Below are 21,215 nucleotides of genomic sequence, written 5' to 3' on the forward strand. Positions count from 1 at the left end.
AATTCTAGAATATTTTACGTGTGAAAGGGTTTGTTAATTTCCTTTCATATGCCTCAAGTCTCTTTTGGCAATGGTGACATAAATACATGTGCTGACTGTTGACCATTGCTGCACAGGTCAAACAAACGACCACATGAAAGGAGAGATGACAGGGTATACTGGTTGGCAGGATCATTTGTTTGTAAGGAAATGGTATCTGGGTGTGGGATCCTAATGTTCCTTTTGTTTTATAGCCTGTCCTGAACCAAAGGAAATGGATTTATTTTCATAGGTCCATCATAGGACTAAGCCTGCTGTTGGTGCAGTTATTGCTTGCATGTTGCAATGAAACAACTTTCTCTGTATTTTCTTTAATGCAATGAAACGACTTTCTCTGTATTTTCTTTAATCAATTACATCCTTAACAAATGACTCAGTAAGAAGAAATTAAATATAATGTCGACATAGTGTCTTGTCCTAAACAATCCTAAGACAACTATTCCAGAGTTTAGGAGCCAGGTAGAAAAAGGATTTACCTCCTTTTGTTTTGAAATTCCTATCAACAGGCCAGAATTTTGCAACTGTAGTGGCTGTGATGGATTATAATACTATAAAAGACTGCGTAAGTACTGCGGAGCTGGGCCGATTAAGGCTCTGTAAGCAATTTGCAAAAATTTAGAACTGATACAAAATCGCACTGGTAGCCAATGTAGAGATGATAATATTGGTCTAATTTGATCATGTTTCTTGATTCTTCTTGAACCAGCTGGAGCTTATTTATAGAGCTAACAGGACATCCACTCAGTAGCACATTACAATAATCTAGTTTGGAGGTTATTAATGCATTAATTCGTTTTCAGCATCAGAAACAGACACCGTTTGTCATCGTTTAGCATTGTTTTGAGATGAATGAAGGCCTTCATTAGCAATGTGACCATTAAAAGACAGATCAAGCGTAATACCCAGGTTCTTATCTGCAAAGAATGACACAAGGGTACAACCATTGAGCAACATATCATATTCTAGCATCTTTTGTTTAGTGGCATTTAGTCCTAGCCTATATGATTGATTCCACCAATATACACTCTGCTAACTTGGAGAATTGAAGAGTCATGACCTCATTGTGTCATGTAGAAACAAAAAGATGGGTGTTGTTAGAATAGCAATGACATCTAATTTCATGTTTCCTGGTATAATGTTCCCTAGGGGAAGAACAGTGAAAAAAGCATGGGGCCTAATACCTATCCCTGTGGCACTCCATACCTAACTTGTGTTTTATCTTAAATCTTCTCATTTACACAAACAAAAATGATTGGTTTAAACCATGCTAATGCCTGCTGCTAACGTGATTCTCAAGTCTATCAAAAATTGGTAGCAGTGTTAAGATCTAACAATAGAAGGAATTAGGGGTGGTGGAAAAAATCGATTCTTAGATGCATCGCGATGCGGACGTGGACGATTCTGAACCGATTCACAAATGCCAAAAATCGATTTTCAAAAAAAAAAAAATTTTTTTTTTTTTTTTTGAAAATAGATAATAACGGAATATTGACGGAACGCAAGAGACGGAACTCTGAAGCGTGGAAACAATATTGTCAAAGCTTCCACCCGGCTCGGAAAGGGCAAAGCACATTACACAATCAATCGCAACTTTTATTGCCAAGGATTTGCGTCCAGTCGTTGAAAACCAGGGCTTTCGCGCTATGTTGCACACTTTGGAGCCGAGATACAACGTCCCATCTCTGAGATATTTTACAGACACAGCGATCCCCACACTCTACAACAAGACCAAAACCGAAGTCATGGAATCACTGAAGAAAGCGGGTAGGATAGCTGTAACATGTGATGCGTGGACATCCGTATTTTATGTTAATAGAGATTCAGAATATGTTGAAGTTTGTTATAATTTGTTATTGTTGTGATTTTTACTGTAGTGAATTTACTGTTGTGAAATGGAAAATCAATAATCGCTAATCGAGAATCGTTAATAATCGAAAATCGACTGTAATAGAATCGGGACTTCAATAATCGTAATCGAATCGAATCGGGAAATCAGACAGATTAACCACCCCTAGAAGGAATATATAGCTGCGATCAGATGATACGAGTAGATAATTTTTTGTAACTAACATGTATAGTCTCTGTAGTGTGGTGGAGCCTAAATCATGACTGATAATTTCTCTGCAGATATGAACATAGTTGTGAACACTTTTTTAAAATATTTATTATATAAATGGCAGATGATTTGAAATTGGTCTATAATTAGTTAATTGTGAATTCTTTTTAAGGGGTTTTATTACTGCCAACTTTTTGTGTCATGCTCTAAGGAAAGCGAAGAGGTTTTGATTACAGGAAAAGCCACTTTCAGTAGCTTAGTGGTTAAAGGATCTAAACATGCTCATTGTTGGCTTTGAGAATTGGCCTTTCTAAGTCTTGTTATTTCTTCCTGTTATATGACAATGAAATAATTAAATTGCTAGTAGTCTAGTAGTGAGATGACGTTCTCTGGAGTCAAGGTTTTCTTTCTGATGGCCTCAATTTTATGATTGAAAAAAATCATAGTGCTATGCCGGGAGGGAATATCAGGATCTGTCATAGCTTTGTTTTTTCCTCAGTCTGGCCCATCTGTAGCTAGAGACACTATTCTTCCAGGCACCCCAAATACCCTCTAATTTTGTACTCCTCCGCCTGCTCTCCATCTTCTCAGCAGTCTTCTTAAGCTCATTGGTGTGGTTGTTATTCTATGGTGTGAGGCTTTTTTCTTCTTCTTTAATTAATGTAATACTGACAGACAAATCCAGTCACAAAATCCCAATCAGAGATTATTCTGATGATTGAAATCAGGGCAGTATTTGTCTGACACAAAAATAGTCAGTATCCCAGTTAGGCTGACAGCATTAAACAGGATTTCAACAGATTAATTAATACAAAATACCAATCAATGAAACTCCATAATTAGAGATGCACCAGTCGACTGCCCATCATACAGAACTGGCCAGTTTTTGCTCCAAACACACAATCGGCAACTGCTTTTTGTTTTATTTTGGCAAACCTTTTCCAAAAATGTATTTTTTTGTGTAAAAGTTACAACATCTGTAATTGTTGGGAAAAAAAATTAATTGGGGGTTTATATGAATGTATTTGTGGTAGGACCTGACTGTCTTCATAAAAGTTTTGATGACATTTTCTTTTAATTTTACTTCCATATAATGCCTATTAAAGTAGTGTTTTTAAGCGCAGCTCTTCTTTGTGTAGAGCGGTAACTAAGGAAATGCTATATAGAAATGCTGCACCACCTACTGTCAGAGAGTGAATTTTCATGAGATGATCTTATTTTACTCTGATTTACAGGAGTGAGGCCTCAGTGCCATGCCAGAGAGATCCAATAGCACGGCCCATGACGTCCCAATGGGTGAAGGTAAGACACCACCTCTGCTCTGCATAGAAATTGTGGAGTCAAACTTCTCACAGCCAAAGCAAATGTTTAACTCATTACTCAATACAATTAAACTTTGATGTACTTCATTATTATTCCATATTATGGCAGTTTTGTTGGTTAGATGATGTGTTTTGATCATTGTTTCAGTGAATACAAGAATAGTATAAAATCACTCAAAAATCAGTTTTTTAAACTACACCTGTAGAGGTGCATCAGACGGCTGGTTAGAAAGGTTCAAGTATCCCCTACTGGTAGATGATGTAGCACAATAAAACAGCTTTTCTAGCACTGTTATGACTAGAGTCATTACCTGTACGTCAGACTATAGACTACAAGAGCCATGTATCTATTGTTGTGTCTCTTTAACAAACATTTCGAACATTTTACAAGTTTATGTGCAAAACTACATCTTTTTTAAATTGACTAGTCTGTTTGTCTAAATGGCTAGTTGGCATTGAGAAAGCCGTGAATAATGACACCACACACTGATCAATCAGACATGTTTCCTATTGGAAGTTCTCACAAGATGTCTTTGTTTTTAAACAAAAAACAGCTAGACAGAGCACACCAGAATAAAACAGAACTGTCTTGAAATGCATTTGACTGATAAATCTTCATAAACTTGCAATTGACATTTGTGTCCCAAGTATGCAGATATTTCAGCATCCTCCTGTTGTGGGTCAGGTCTTTCTGGTTTGTCTAGCATTGTTTTTGAATGCATCTGAGCTATGTTGAGTCTGTTTTCTGTCTCTTTCTCTTGTGTCAAAGTTCATGTCAAAAGAGTTAAAATGTTGGTTCAAAATTTAAGTCTAGGTATTTTTGAATCATTACTTTGTCTAGTTTGCTTGGTAAGATAAGAAGACAATTTATATGCTGCCACAATAGGTTTAAAGAGTGTAAGTAATAATCCGTCAACTGTCCCATAAATCCTTCAGACTAAAATAGCATAGCATTGTTCTGACAGCCACCCACAGACCCTAGCTTTAGTTATTCAATAGGTTTTTCATTTAAACATGTATTTTGTATGAAGAACATGATCTCTCCAATCAAGTCAGTTTTACATTCAAGACACATTTTCTTCATAAGCAGCTATACTGAAATTCGTGATTTTAGTGTTTATAATAAATTAGTTATTATATAATAACTAAGTTATATTATTAATTGTCCACATTTAGCTGTTTAAAGATGGGCAATAATAGTATAGTTTACATTTGGCAAAGATCTTGCGATTTGCTATTTATTGTGTTGCTTTATGTGAGTGTGTGCTGTATGTATGCGGGTAAAATTGGATAAACTAAGTGGGAGTTATTTATTTGTTATGAGGTTATTTGGTTTTGTTCAGTTTATAACTATTTGGTTTAGTGAACATCTAACATTTGGTCAAGTCACTTTCATTTATATGGCACTTTTTTCAATACAGATTGTTTCAAAGCAGCTTTACAGTGATAATAGGAATTGTGATTGTTTTGGCTTTACTGCAGATCTAGAAAAAAGCCATTTAAAGGGGTCATGACATGGGTTTTTTTATTTTATTATTATGTTCCCTTAGGTGCAATTATAGTATTACTATAGTTTTTTTTACAAAAAACTTTTAAAATGTAGTGATTTATGACCTTTTCCCCCCTGTTTCTCATCCTCTTATTCAAACAGTCTGTTTTGGGGGTGTTTCCCCTTTAAGAGTTCAGTGTTAACGCCCACTGATATGATTGGCTAACGTCAGTGCCTATGCATCAATTATTAACGCCCCCAGCCAGAACATTTGCGGATTCAGCGTATTTAAAAAGTAGTTTAAAGTTTTAAATACATTACTTACAGTTTGCGTCGTCGTTGTTGAGCCCAGAATAGTCGGCACGGACTTATCTTTGAGCAACAGTTTTCCTGCAAAGCCAGCATCATATTGGGATTTGTTCTCAAAACAGTCATCCTTCAAATGTATAGAACAAACGCTTAAACTAACACTGCCGTGACTGGGACGTCCGCAAAAAACAAAGTGCATCCATTTTTCCCTGACGACTGGATCTTTCGGCAGCGTATTCAAAGATGTTGTTTGTCCACAGCCAGGAACAGCACATCTGCGGCATCGTAATCTCCCTGTACACAGACCCACTCGCTGTCCGCCGACTGAACACTTGTGAGGCGCGCGGGCGCGACAATGATACGAAATGAGCGTAGTTGTCTTGTCCTGGAGGCGGTCATATGCAAACGCTGGTACGTCACTTCGTACCGTGACGTCACTTCTTACCATGGATCCAGAACGAGCTGTATTTAGAGCTTGATTAAATAAATGATTCGTTTATAATGGGGAGGACGTCTTAAGCTATGAAACTTGCAGGACGTTTGAATGGTACAAAGACCTCTTATATACCAAAAGATCAAGGCAAATTTGGTTTCTCATGTCATGACCCCTTTAAGTAAGTTTTTAATTTATTCATTTCCATTGTAAAAATCATTAGTTATTAACTTAGGGGTTTGAGGTTACACCACACTGTTTTCAACTGAAAAACAAAACTTTTATTGTGTTCTGACTTTTCATTTACACGACAATGTAATGAAAATGAAAGTATTTTTTGATCTTGGATGCATGTAAACCTATTGTAGGAGACATTTAAAACAACATTAGGAACCTTTAATATAGCGTAATGGAGAACTTCTCATCACCATTTGACATTCTTTCCCTCAAACGCTGAAACTACTGTTTATACAACAGGCTTTTTGTTTGACTGTACAAAGCACTTGAAAATATGGGGGTTTTACAGTTAATTCCCTAAACAATGTGCTTTATGTAAGAACATCTAAATTATCTGGTTTCATGCAAGTCCAAAATGTAATTTTAATCTGCATATCAACCTGACAAATTTTATAAAAGAAATTAAATAATTAATTTAAAGAAGTACTTTTTGTGGGTTAGATGAAGTAGAAATAGATTTTGAAATTACAAATGCAGGTTATACATTTTTTCCAGTGTTCTTGAGCCACCCTAGGATTTTTACTGTCCCGCTTTTGGATGCCAAATTTCCTGTAGGACACACACACACACACACACTGCCCAGCTAGGGTGACCGTCCCGAAATTTGAAGCTTTGTCCCGCGTCCCGCAAATCATAAGCAGTGTCCCGCATTTTAATTTCGTCTGCATTTTATTTAATCGTCCTTTAAATTACAATTCTACAATAAAAAAATAGTTAATAAGAAAACACTGAACATGCGCAGCGCAGACGTTATTATTGGTTCTAGCCAGAGCGGGGAAACAAAACACTGAGAAGAAGGGGGGAAAAAACCACACCCACACACACACAAAAACGCAACAGAAAAATGGATCTATCTGGAGCTGCCGAGAAGAAAAAGTGTCTTTGATCATATAATAAGGTATGGGAGAAAAAATATACATGGTTAAAACCAGTTACAGGTGACCCGTGCTGTTAAAATGAGTTTTATATTGACGTTCACAGCGCCGGTCAGCGCCGTCATTAACATTTTTATAAAGCCTATTAGCAATTTAAAGCATGTTAACATCCCTGCAAAAAGACATCTAATATAAAATCAATATTTATTCACCTAGTATAATAATAGTACGTTCTCTCCCTCGTGTCCCGCATTGTCCCGCAAAATCAGGTCTGCTGACCTGCAACAGAACAATAGCCAGGTGGTCACCCTATGCCCAGCCCAAAAAAAAGTCACTATTTGGATTTAAATAGGCAAATGCTTAAGAGTCTATGATTGGATTTGGATCATTATTCCAGTGATTATTATGTTTCTAGGATGTTATATGTTTGGCTACAGTTCTTCTAACCCTAATTGATGGAGTGTATAGAGTAGACACATTATGGCCATATTCCAGGATGACAATGAGCCTCAAGATTCATGAGGCTCAAATTGTCCACCAAAAATTGATACACTTCTTGATGGCAATAACATTACAAAATGTTTTTCCCTTTAGAGGTGCATTCATTTTTGGTGCACAATTTGTACAAGATCCTGTATTGACAATGCAAGAGTCGAGCACTCTGTAAAGTCTCCTCCAGCACATCCCAAATACTTTCACTGAGTTTAAGATCTGGACTCAGAGCAAACGTGCATGTTTTGAGCATGAGTACCGGTAGCTGAGAGAGCACACGTCTTGGGCTGTTTTTAAAACGGGTAAATGGATTAACAGACTGGATTATCTGGAGGCGAATTGAGAGATCTTACATGCTGTCTCCTCTGGTTAGTGTAAAGCCAAGCTTTCACATGTGAGGGCCAGCGAGTGACATACAGTGTCCTATAAGTGTCTTATTTTGGATGCATGTTTTTCACTTTATTGGAATCAGCCATTGTTGGATATCTGTCTGCCAATTTCGGATTTTTACCTGCTTTATGGTTCATTTAAAGAGCAGTATCACTTGAAGAAAGCTGTGTGCAGGTAACAGTTGTTTTGTGTATGTTTTTATATTCTTTTTTTTTTCTTTTTTCTTTTTACAAAGCAGTAAAGATAGTCACAAAGTTGAAATAAATGAAGAAACGTTTATGAATTATTTAACTTGTTCCAACAACTTGCATACACAGGATTGTGGGATATCATATGCAGTCAAAGACACGTGCACCCTCCAAAAAACAATCATATTATGTTAACGTTGGGATGTAAAGAAATCTAAGTGTTTGTGTTGTAACAATTTTATCAAAGCAATTAGGCACTTGAGGCCTGTTTGTATTGTGATTTATATTGTTGTCAAGCTTAATGCCCTTTAGCCATGACTTTAATCAGTAATTCACAATTGTTCCTTATTGATTAAATGTGAGTGTGACGCATAAATTATAAACATTTCAAATTATTCCGAGATTTTGCTGTGAGCTTGTAAGCATATTGTGAGCTGTATATACTTCCTAGTCTTTGTTTGTGTGCTCTTCCAAAGCAGCTACCTGCTTAACTTACTAGAGGTCTTTGTAACACCAAACACAAAAGCACACAGCATGTGTTGCACAACAGTGCAGTTCATCATCATTAGTGTTAGGTTCTTTACAACACAGTTAAATAGGGTCTTAATGAGTTCTCAGGTGAACTGGAAGTCGTCTCTCAGCGCTGTTGTTATGCACTGCGGTGACTCAGTGAGCATGACATGGGACTCGGTGTGTGTGTGTGTGTGTGTGTGTGTGTGTGTGCTGTAGCTGTCGTTTCTGCACGGCTGAGGCATGAGTGATGTGTTGTCTGTTCTGATAGGGGGTGGAACACCTGTGCTGCCTCTAAACTCTCCATAATTGAACAGATATTTCACTCTACGACTATTCTACATCTGCAGCGGGAAGGAGACTAGGCTTTGAAAATTGTAAGCTTGATTTACTTCTGTCATGTGATTTGTCAATTTAATGGCAGGAGATGGTGTTTGTCTTTAGACTCCCTTAAATACAGTGAGCTGGATTTAACACTCGTCGAGTTGTGTGAACCTGGGTGTCTAGAAAATTATCAATTTGAAATACAAAATCTGAACATTGTTTATGGTTTATTTTTGTTAGCTAGATTAGACTGTGTTCCCACTGTAACCTCTTAACATTTAAAATGTAAATCTAAATACATACTGTATATCGCTAAAACAAATCTTCTGTTTTGGATGAAATGAGATTCATTGGGGATTAAAAATATAATTAAATTCATTACATTATATGCCAATTATTGAATTTAATTATCTTGAAATAAGTTATCTTTATTGCTGCTGATTCTGTATATTGTATCTGTCCCTATTTAAATAAATCATAAATAAATACATTATAGATTTACATGAAATGAAGATAATGTCTTTAATAAGGCTGCATGATTTGCGGGGAAAGATAAAAAAAGAGCATTATAAAGAGGAGATCTCTCTTTCGGGAAGAGTCTACGGTGTATTCAGATGTGTTTCGCCAGTCACTTGAGTGCACGGTTAAGTGCAGCGACTCCCCCATGGGTGCTTCAGAATAAAAGAGCAGATTTCCCTAACAGAGCAGGCACTGCCGGCGAGCGTCTTTTTAAAGATGCCTTTTCGTCTGTGTGTTTCTAGACGTGTCGTTTCCTGGCCTCGTCTGATGGCCACGGCCGCTGTCTCACATGTCTTGGCTGTGAGCATCCTGAGTTGGTGTTCGTGGATGGTTCATGTCCTCATTGCAAGTATATGACCATTGCAACATTGCGATCGTGACTTTACTTCCTCGTGAAAGGTAGAGTCCCCTCTACTGTTACCCAGCCCAGCTCTTCTGCACTCTTCTGCGGAGAGGTTAAATCTCAGGGTGATCTGAGACTTAAAGTGGGAGTTTTTCTGCCGGGCCAGTCCCCACAGACCTCCCACTTCTCCATCGCGTTGCATGGCGTCAAGTTCATGGATGATCGTGCGGGTCCCTCTTATGACAGATCCAGTGTGTCATTCCGTGCTCCGGATGAGGCTCTGGGCGAACCCAAAGCGTGCCGTGCCCCCCGTGGAGTGAGGGCTCACTCCACTGGGAGTGTACTGGGCTAGATGGCCCATATGTAATGATTCCCTGTCGGTAATCCCATATTACTTTTGGTAAACTTGTCTTTCTCTTTGCAGATCTTGCTCTGCCCCATCTCTGCGTCTGTAGTAGCTCTATCCCTTTCTAAGTAGGACCTACTACAGATATTCTTTAATATGTAGCACTGCCTCACGGGTCAGTCCATATGTGTATTTCCACATATTCCTCCCTACAGGTAGGATGTGTCCCCCATAGTATCCCTTTCCACCTGGAATAGGTATGCTTTTCCAGCGTTAATTCAAGTCACCTTCATATATATAGCGCTTTTAACAATATAGATTGTTTCAAAGCAGCTTTACAGTGATAATAGGAAATTAAAGTAACATATTGTTTTGGCTTTACAGCAGATCTAGAATAAAGTTATTGTCCATCTTAAGTTATTAGGGGCCAAGCACTGAAAGTGCGGGCACCTATTGTATCTGTTCCCGTTCTTATTCTTCTTTTTCTTTTTCTTTTTCTTTTTCTTCCGACTGGGCGTCTATGGCAGCCTATAGAACCGTTTGCGGGAAACTTATACAAATTGGCACAGTGATAGAGGACAGCCTGAACTATCACCATAGCAAATTTGGAGTCTCCAACTCATTCCCTCTAGCGCCACCAGCTGTCCAAAGTTTCACTCATGTTTATGCTAATAACTTTTGAACCACAAGGGCTAGAAACAAAATTCTTTTTCCTCTGATTCCTGAGCTCATGACGATTCGACTGCACCCTATGACGTCATTTTAGTTTTCCCGCCATTTTGAATTTTCCGAAAAACCTACTTTTTCGAACTCCTCCTAGGCCGTTACTCCGAATTTCACGAAAAATGAACCAGATCATCTCCAGACCTTGACGACCAAAAGTTGGAATTCAAGTTGATTCGAATTACCGTTCTCGAATACCGCGCAAATAAATTTTACGTAGCGCTTGCGAAAACAGACGTAAGGCTGTATCTCCACAACGCTTTATCGGATTCAGACCAAATTTGGTACATGTCATCACAAGCATGACCTGAGGCTACATGCTGCGTTTCGGCACAGCGCCACCTACTGGTCCGGAGATATGAATAATTTATGTTTTTGCTTATAACTTCTGAACGGTTTGTCCAAAAATCACAAAAGTGGTCTCGTTAGTTTCAGGGCGTCATACTGAGTTGACTGATATCCAATTTTCCCATATCGGCCTTTTTGGCTGTCGGCCATTTTGAATTATGTGCTAAAATGCTGTATTTTATGAACGCATGAACGTATCGTTACGAAACTCAGTATGGGTCATCAGTACAAGGCCTTGAAGGTACTCAAAAGATTTCAAGACAGCGCCACCTTTTGGTCAAAAGTTATAATTAAATTTCCAAAAATGCTAATAACTTTTGCATACATTTTCCTATTGTAATGACACTGATCTTAATAGATTCCTTGGGTTATGCTGAAAACATAGATACCAATTTTGCCATAGTCAGTCAAACTTCCTGTCCGCCATCTTTATTTTCTTTTAAAACCTACTTTTTCGAACTCCTCCTAGACTGAACGTCCGATTTTCACCAAAATTGGATCGTGTCATCTCCAGAGCGTGCCGAATAAAAGTTATGGATTTCGTGTCGATAGACAAAACCGTTTTTGTATACCGCAGTGGCAAAGTTTAGGCATGATACCAAAATTACTATTCAGGCTTTATATCTGCAATACCTTGACATATTGACACCAAACTTTGTATGTGTCATTGTCACTTCACTCTGACCACATCATATTAGTTTCGTAACTGCGCCACCTATTGGTCGACTGGTCCACTTCTCTGTAATTCTGAAGATAAAAATAAAGGAACAGCAACAACCGTCTCTGTGGTAATGCCTGTCCATTCCATCCCTACAGGCATATGAGGGTATTTTCTGCTTACATGGGGCGCTGGATTGGTAACTTAGCCAGGGCAGTTGACAACAGGCACGCTACAGCTTGCCAGCATCGCCAACACTCGTAACACAGTCGTTGTAGCGCTTTTCAAAAGAATCCCATATGTCAGCCGACATAACGTTGAACGTCTCAGTTACTGTCGTAACCCTCGTTCCCTGATAGAGGGAACAGAGACATTATGTCCCTCCTGCCACAACCTAGAACTACCCACTGATTGGCCGGGACACCATATCGGCGGCTCAGCACAAATCTAATGAGTGGATGCATGCCGCCATCTTATATACTCATACTGTATGTACGGGGGAGTAGCCAATTTCATTAAATCAGTCATGTTTTCTGTGCTTGAGTTTGGGTGGCATTCTGTCGTTTAGGTCATTCCAAGGCCGCTAAGCAGTCAGTAATGTTCTGCTTCGGACACACAATGCATGTCTCTGTCTTTATTAAGCAACAATGAGTATGTGTGCTCCACTGATTCAGAGTTTTATTTAACTATGTCACCATACTGGGCTCAGTAACAAAGCAGTTTCTTATTTTAAGCTGTTAGTCAGTAGTTTTCTTAAAGATGTGTGCACTGTATCTTTTTCATTTTGCTCTATTACAGTTGCATTAGCAGGGCAGGTTGATGGCTATAGATTAGAACCTTATACGAGTTGTGTTAGAGAAAAAGACTGCACATCTGGGGTGAATTATATGTGACGTATGTATTATAGCAGGACATTGGAATGTTTTTATTATTATTATTGGTTAATACTGATTGTCTTTGTCAAATATAGAGGAAGTGCATCTTAATGTAAGATTTTCCAAAAAATGGCATACAATTTGAAATGGCATAATACTGTACTGAGGCTACATTCACAAAAATATTTTCCTAAAAAAGTTATGAGTTTGCAATTCTCAAATATTTTATTCAGTATATTGAATTATGTAAAATTGCATGTGATCTAGGACCTTTATTCACTTTTTGTTTATTATCTGGTTCCAGTTATTTTAGCTGTACAAAAATGGTCCTGTATTTTAGGCTGGTTTGTTTGTAGCTTGTACAATTGTTTGGTTTCCTGCTAAGATTGTCATAGCCCCATAAAGATTTCTTGGTGAAATCATGGACATTGATTTAGTATTATGTACTACCAGTTATTTAGAAATGTATTTTTGTATTTATTTATTTTACGTACTTAAGTACCAGTAGTACTCTTGACACCCTTAGTATATATATTAATGGACAGAACTGGTTAAGACCTGAGTCTCTGTGGCTGTACAGTGACCATCTAACCCCACACACACATGCCTTTTATGCCCCTAGGGACCGCTAGCCAGTTCAAAGCTAGTAATAGGTCACCAGTGACTTTTATCTTTTACCCCATTGGCTTCAGAGAAAGGTTTTTAATGGAAAGCTTGCTTTTAACTCAGAACAGGTGCACTTTATGTGTCCTTAATGCAGAATTTCAGGGAATACTGTTACATTTTGGTAGTTGAAATTTGACTATGCAAGGGATAAAAGGTGATACTTTTCCTTTATATTAAAATACTAAGAATTAATACAGCTTAATATGCAGAGGTAATTACAAGTAAACCATTCACAGATTGGTTTTCATGAAGTGTAAACACAGTGGTGCTATCGAAACATTGGTCTGTGTTTGTTTGAGCATCCAAACCAGCCTGACACTAGTAATGTCCAATTTCATCCTTCTTGGCAAATTTCCAGCAAATAACCAGCGAAGCTGGTTGCAAAATCAAACTGAATCAAACTTTAGTTTCGGTTGATTACTCAAGGTGCAATTGTGACGTCACAAATCCCCTCACATCCACATTTTTAAATGTTCTTTTGTATTGAGGAGGACAATTTATGTACGATTTTTGGTCTAAAATATCCCAAAACTACTGGAACAATGTTATATATTTTGCTGACTTGTGTACTTTATCCCAGAGAAATCATCTATTTTAACCAGTCTAACGGCCTGTGTCATTGCTTCTCCTGTCAATACGCGTTACCCTCGATTTACATGTAAACAGCAAAGTCACTTTAATATATTATGCGTTTTATTAGACAGGTGAGCAACTGTTCGGATACCTTTGTTGGGTTAGTCTTGTTGTTTTAATCTCTTGTTTTTTTTTTTTTACTGCAAGTAACAGGGTGTGCGCCATTCCTCAGAGACAACACAGTTTTGTCAAGTGGCTAACATATTATAATAAGAAAGAGGTTTATTTGTTGTAACCGTAATACAGCATTTTCTCCACCATACAATATATATATTTTTTAATTGCATGCCATTTAGCAACACAAGTAATCCAGCTTTTATTTATATTAAATTCTAATAGCCAAGTCAAGTTACCTTTATTTATATTGTGCTTTTTACAATACAGATCATTTCAAAGCAGCTTTATAGAGATAACAGGAAAATAATGCTACAAAGTTTGTTTTTAGAAGAAAATAGGGTCACAGTCCAGCTTGAGTAAGTTCAGTATTGGTACATTTTTGTTGTAAAAAAGTTATTAATTTAGTTCAATTATATATATTGCCGCTCTAGAGAAAACCGTGATGTCATCGTCCAGCTCAGTTCAGTTCGTGATTTGGTTTTCCAATCGGTGCATTGGTTGTTGTATTTAATATTTATTGTTCTGAGGATTTGAACTTGTCTCAAACTTTTCAGATTTGAATCTGAAGATTGTCTGCTTTTTAGAGTAATTCTCAACATAATTAGCCTCCTTTTTTGACATGAAATTACTTTAGCCTCTCTCTGCTTATCTTGGCCTCTCTGCGGCTCTTCTATTTAAAAACTCCTAACTAGTCACAGCTGGTCTGGAGGACAGACCATCCAAATGGAGCTTAGAACAAATAGTCAATCTAAGTTGCCCAATTCTTCAATTACATATGTATTGTATCAGTGTTAATTTGATCTAAAACATTTTAAATCTGTCTAGTAATCTTGGATTAAAACTATTCTTTGTTAATTTATTCCAAGTCTGTAAATTCATGGCAACCTGTAAATTACATAGACGTGGTTATTTAAAAATGAATGTTCACATCAAGTTGTATTCTTTGAGTCCAGCCACCTTTTCTTGTCCTTGCCAAATGTATTATGAAGGAGGAAGAGAAACCTAAATGGGGTTTGCACTGCAGTCATTGCATTCCTGCAGTCTTACTATGCTACAAATTATGATCAGTTTCTCAACCCTTTTACGAGCACAACCAAGCACAGCCATTAGGCCCACCCTCCATATAAAGAGATGTGATCTATTTGTTCACATGACCTGGTGTGTAACAGTTGACTTTTAAATCAGGTGAGAAACCAGTACCAGTGTTGGATAGTACCTAGAACCCATATTTGGGAACACTTGAATAAAACTAGAAAAGAGCATGAGAACTAAAGAAACCCATTGAGCTGGAGGCAATTCATCACCAATCCATCGTTTTTTGGGCCATAACAAATACTCTTGGGGAATGATTCTCCAACCACATCTGAAAGTTGCTGCCCTTAGGAGTATTTGGGAGGAGAAATGGTGGTTCACTGGGTTTAATCCCAGGTTATCACGATGGTTTGGTAAGTCTAGAGGCTTTTCTCTCACCCTCTGTGTGTTTATTTTTTAACCCTGGATCATTTAGAAGCAAAAACTTGGAATTTCTAACTTCCAAGAAAAGGATTGAATGAGCCTGCATTCAAATTCAGAGTCTTCAGAATCTTCAAAGTGTCTGACTAGTGGTAATTTAAAATTATAGGATTTATTGAATAGTTTTTTTTTTTTTGCGTTATTGAGTTTGTTTTGGTACATTCTTAACTAGCCTTTCATTTGGAAGGCCGGCAGGTAGAGCATTGCAGTAGTCCAGTCTTTAAATTACAAGTTTGGAAAAGGAGCTATATGGTCTGATTGTCCTGATGTTGTACAGCGCAAACCTTCATGACCTAAGCATTGTTGAAATGCTCAGTTGGTCATCAGACAATATCCTTAGGTTCTAGGGATTACAAGGAGCTCTGTATTCGCAAGGTTGAGCTGGAGATGATGATGCTTCATTCAAGGCGATATCAGTCATGATGTTGTTGGTCATCTTGTCATTCTTTCTTGCCTAACTCAAAATCTTTTAGCTTTAAACTTAGAGTCCATGGACCTGCATCATCAGCCAGGGATGTCAATCATCTGTAATTTATAACAGTGCTATCGTAACCTGAGACAAGTCATTCTGAAAACCAAAACAATATAGTGGCGAGCAACTGGTTTATATGAGAAGCCTGTGTGTGAGCCTCAACCAGATGTGGCTCCTACACTGTAAAAATGCTTTATGCTATCAAATTGTACTATTAAATAATTTCACAATTATATGGTCTGTCTTCAAATGTTTCAAATGTCGCAATGAGTTGACCAAAGCTCTTTTAAGCATTCCTGGTAGAGATAATGTATGTTCAAATCTTATTGAGCTGCTTTCCTGCTATTGTCTACATTGACAGCAACTCTGTATAAGTACTCTATAAGTATTAGCTCAATATTACATGTTTTTACTGTAGTACTTTTAATGTTTTTACTTGTACTATGGTAACTTTTTAACGTCAGCTGATGCCTTCATCTTGTTGTATTGTGTTAGTTTAGTAAAATCATCTGCTGGAGTCTATTTCATATATAGATTTTCATACATGCGTCTATCTATGGTTTCAGACGCTCAGTTAACTTGCTCTCGAATGTTCACGGACCACTCCAATATGGCGGACGGTTTACATAAAGCGCCCTATTGAAACGGCCACTAATGAGGCATCTATGTACATTTATGGTTTATGATACTCTAACCATAAAATGTGGTGTAAAATGGTCAATTTAATATAATTTAATTTTTAAAAATGTATTTAATCAGATAAAAAGTATTTATCTGAACTTGACCGCCATCTTGGATTTTTTTTTTTTTTTTTTTTTTGTGAGCGTCTAATAATACATTCTGAAATTGCCTTAAAATAGGTAAGCAGCTCTGTAAGTTTGGCCACTAGACAAATGATCATACTTCATAAAAGAACAACTGAACATCCAGTCAAGAAATAGTTAAAATAGTCTAAAGCTGTAGTGCATTTATTCACACAAAGCAGTTTGGCTCAAGAAATGTGTTTTAAAAAATTAAACCGTATTATTTGTTTTATTGACAATTTGTAAATGCTTGTCCATTTCCATAGGCTAGGCTTAATAATTTTTTTAGACACACGATATCATTGACCTCCCTCCAACGGTTTGGAGATATAGAGGTGAAAGTCCAGCGCAAGGCGTAAAGGGGATGGGCTGGCAGGAGACGTCAGTGCTGGTGGAAAGTGTTTACTTTCAAAATGCTCGTATGGAAATGAAGGGTGAAACATGAGTTTCCTCCTTCTGTCCTGCTGTTGACCTCAAGTTCACTTTTATATGCTGGAAGACGCCGACTCTGAGCAAGTATGGGTTTATTGTTTGTCTGTCTTTTGACAGGTTTAATGAATCTTAATTTGGACCTTAAGAAAGTGCTCTTAAGAACATATCTGTGAAGGCTGTAATTTAATGAGAAACTCTTCATGTCACATTTCTTCAGGACAAATCAGGTATTCAGAATTTTTTTAATAATAAATCAATGTTATATTAAGGCAAATACACCATTAGCTAATATTGTCTTTTTGTTAGGTTCAGTTCTGATCAATGTGGTTGTGAGATTCCCTAGCTGGTCAGAGTCTATTAATGTGCTTTGCATTATTACTTGTTCAGACTCTTCCTATTCCTAATCTTTTTACATGCACAAAATATGATTTTCAAATGCTCCTCTTTCTAGCGAACAGACTTATTATGTGCACGGTTTAGGAAAGGATGAGTAATTTCATATTTAACCAGATACCAACCTAATTAAACAGGACTTTCCTAATATTTATGATTTGATTGCTCTTTCAGGTAACCTGCTGACTGTTCAATTTTGCAGTTATGACAATAGATACCCAAGTAATGTCAACTCTTTGTAAATCCTAATATTAATTATCCATTGTGCACCATTTATTTTAAGCAATAAGAAAAAAATTAATTGTCTTGCTTCATAAACTAGCTTTTGAGCTATGTGTTGTGTATTTTCACTATTTTGTGTAAAGATATTACATAATAGCTATATAATACACAAGTCTTATACAGAGTCAGACTTAGAGATTTCATAAGATGGGTGTGCAGATAACTACAATCATTGAGTAAGACACTTTATTGTGTTGTTTGTCTATTTAGATATGTTATGTACTATAATTCATGTTACACTTTTGTAAAATTGTATTGAATGTCATGAACAAAAATAGTGTTCATAAAAGTTAGTTAGGTGTGAATGGTATGACCAAAGTCTTATACGTATTGACTTTCGTGAGCACTCAGCTTGATTAAATTAAAGGCACAATCCCGTGTCTGTGACCATAATGACACCTACAGTGATTACCAAACTGCGATGAGCTAAAAAGAAAATGACTATTAAAGAATAGCTGAGCATCAGTTCACAAATAAAATATACAAAGCCTTCTCGTTCAAGTACTAATTGCTTACACCAACTTTTTAAGCTGTATACTTGGTTTTAATAAATATACAATATAGTACATAATGTAAACATAAAAAAATACAGTGTACTGGTTCTTTTTGCCTAAACCAGCAATTCAACTAAAAGAGTTTCATATCAACTACTCTTACATATTCGCACAGTAAACTGTAATACATCCCAGTGGAGGGCCTGAAATTAGTCAGTCAGTCCATTTGTCACTTACCGGTAATTGCAATTTAAGACTAGTGTTCTAATGGAAAAAGTATTTTTAAAATCAAATGAGGTGATGTTTCAGATAACAGTATGGTGACTTTTTGCTACTTGTTAAGCATGATTAGTTATTTCAATTCACATATTGTTGCACTATTGTTGGTTTGATTGCTTCTATTGTTCTCCTCATTTGTAAGTCGCTTTGGTTACAAGCATCTGCTAAATGATTAAATGTAAATGTGTGAGAAATGCATTGTGATAGTCCGTGATGTGCAGATAAATCACTCTCTGTGTACCTTTGTCTCTTTTTTGCCATTTCTTCTTTAGAATCACCTCGGTTGTCCACTGCCTCTGTTGGCAGTAATGACCGGGCCTCCACTGCTACGCTGTCCGATTGCTCTGACTTCACAGATGTCCAGAGGCCCATAAGCGTGGTCTCCACCATCTCATCCGGGTCTGGTTCCTCTCGGGACGGCGTTCTCCTGTCAGGTATCCCATCTGCTGGTGTGCCCATTGAAGACAATGTGGATCTGGAGTTGACGCCTGCTGCCGATTCAAATGAGACTCAGGGCAATAATCTCGCCCAAGCATCCAGTAATTTTTTCCAGCAAAGTAGCAGCAACACTGTTAACAACAACAACAGCTCCTCCGTTTCCAACAGTTCCTCTCCATTTGCTGCCAACACCATGGCACCCAACCCTGAGCTCACCTACTTGGACCGCGTGGTCATGGAGATCATTGAGACGGAGCGGATGTATGTGAGAGATCTGCGGAGTATTGTAGAGGTCAGCATGAGTCTTAACCTTTCTAAACATTTACAAATAACTGGGTCATTCTATGTCAAATCAACCAAATTTCTGAAACTTGTCTAGCTCAAAACAAGAATCATTTCTAGGTTCAGTATCATTTATTCTTCAGACATTCCTCTTTAAACATAATACGTATCAGCTGTTTGAAAAGTTACACACATTTGGTTTTTGACCATTGAAACTGAGTAAAATTAAACTATTTGAACATGCAGTCACAATAGGATCTCCATTTCTATGCAATGTCTATAAAACAAAAAATTTAAATCATATTTAGATATCTATAGTTACAGGCATGTAAACTTTGGAAAATTTATATTTATGGCACTTTATGGTCTATTCTAGGCAATTATGTTGATAGAAAAAGAAACAAGATACATTTCTAGTTTCCACATTATTTGTTCTTCAGATGTTCCTCTTTGAAAGAAAAAACTAGATGTATGCAAAGTGACCCACATTTGTTTTTTGACCACTGAAAATGTGTACAATTGACCAATTTACTCATGGAGCTGCATTAAGATCTCCATATTTCTGGGATTGAACCATATTTCAACTCCTTAAAATGAAGATACCAAAATAAATGTTTATTAAAAACTAAAATATAAACGGATATTAGATTATCTTTAATTATTTTATAGTTACAGGCATTCAAACTTGGCAAAAGAACACAAGAAATGCTTTGTCCCATTTTTTTTAACTGTCACCATTGGCATATAATGCAAAAAAAGATTGCTAATGTAAATAGACACGGAATGACCCAACTGCTTATAATCAAGTGTCAATTGATTAAAATGTGCGAAAATGTAATTTATGTGATATGCTATATTCTTAATCATTTAACAATTCACAGTTAATCCCATTAAGATTTACTGAGAAACTCCCCAAATTAAGAAAATTGAACGCAACACGTTGTTAACAAGTAAATCATTGATTAGTTAGCATAAAAATCATTAGATAAGTTGCATCTTTCAACATACCTTATGAAGTTCATTCATGTTTATTTCATGCTATAACTAGATCAGTTCACGTGCACTCCGTGTTGCTGGTCACGGCAATCTTTCACGCTACATTAAAGAGCATCAAATTAACATTAAAGAACGTGAATTCTGTTATAAAATTGAGAGAATTTGAAACTGAGACCTTGTTCTTATAAAAATAACAAAGCACATAGCTTATTGGATTATTGGACAGGATTCATGCACTTTTTGTCCGAATGTTTTGCATATTGGATACCCGTCTTCAAACACCTTTGAATCATCTTTTAGATAACCAGAATGCTCTCAAATAGCTTCTTTACTTCTTTTCTTTGGCAGATACAAGTCTGAGAGATCGCGTTGGTCCACCATGTTTTCAATTTGAGAGTTTCATGTGCGCTGAAAGCTCATGTGCCCCATCTTACCTAGACAATCAACTAGTGAACTTACTATAGTATTAGCCTCACAGAGCATTCAGGCACGGCACACGGGTGCCACGAGTAATTGATCCCAGTCTGAAAGACTCATTTTCATGTGGGTTTTTTTTTTTTTTTACGAAAATTCCAAATTCTTACGGCTCAATAACTGTGACCATCTTAATCACAGTTAATTGAGATATTGGGTAATTGTGACATCCCTAGTGCTAGATGGATATTTTTGGCCGTTTTGATGTTTAAGATGAGTTCAAACAGTAACATTTTTAAAAACACTTGAGACCCTGCTTTCAGTTTTCTTTTCAGTTGTTCCCTTTACTTTCAAACCTTTTTACTGTTTCCGTTAAACCTTTAGAGATAGTTTATGGACATTTTGACATGTCTTTCTACACTTCATGAAACAAAACCCAACTTTAAAGGGGTCATGACATGTTTTTATTTTATTATTATGTTCCCTTAGGTGCAATTATAGTATTACTATAGTTTTTTTTACAAAA

At 36.9% G+C, this 21,215-nt stretch overlaps 1 protein-coding gene across 2 annotated transcripts in view; it reads left to right on the forward strand.

Annotated features, from left to right (window-relative positions):
* Nucleotides 1-21,215, forward strand: part of LOC307012772 (pleckstrin homology domain-containing family G member 3) — an 80,115-nt gene that overhangs the window by 31,297 nt on the left and 27,603 nt on the right. Inside the window, exons 2-3 of one of the 2 annotated variants that reach the window (XM_079639815.1) lie at nt 3,331-3,397; nt 18,832-19,289. In XM_079639815.1, coding sequence (XP_079495941.1) covers nt 3,349-3,397; nt 18,832-19,289 — 507 coding nt within the window. In that variant the 5' untranslated portion in view covers nt 3,331-3,348. Of the gene's footprint in view, nt 1-3,330; nt 3,398-18,831; nt 19,290-21,215 lie in introns of those variants that run through there. The other variant, XM_079639816.1, reaches the window with a different exon arrangement.

Source organism: Phoxinus phoxinus, assembly GCF_949152265.1.
Source record: "Phoxinus phoxinus genome assembly, chromosome: 16".
Lineage (NCBI taxonomy): Eukaryota > Metazoa > Chordata > Actinopteri > Cypriniformes > Leuciscidae > Phoxinus > Phoxinus phoxinus.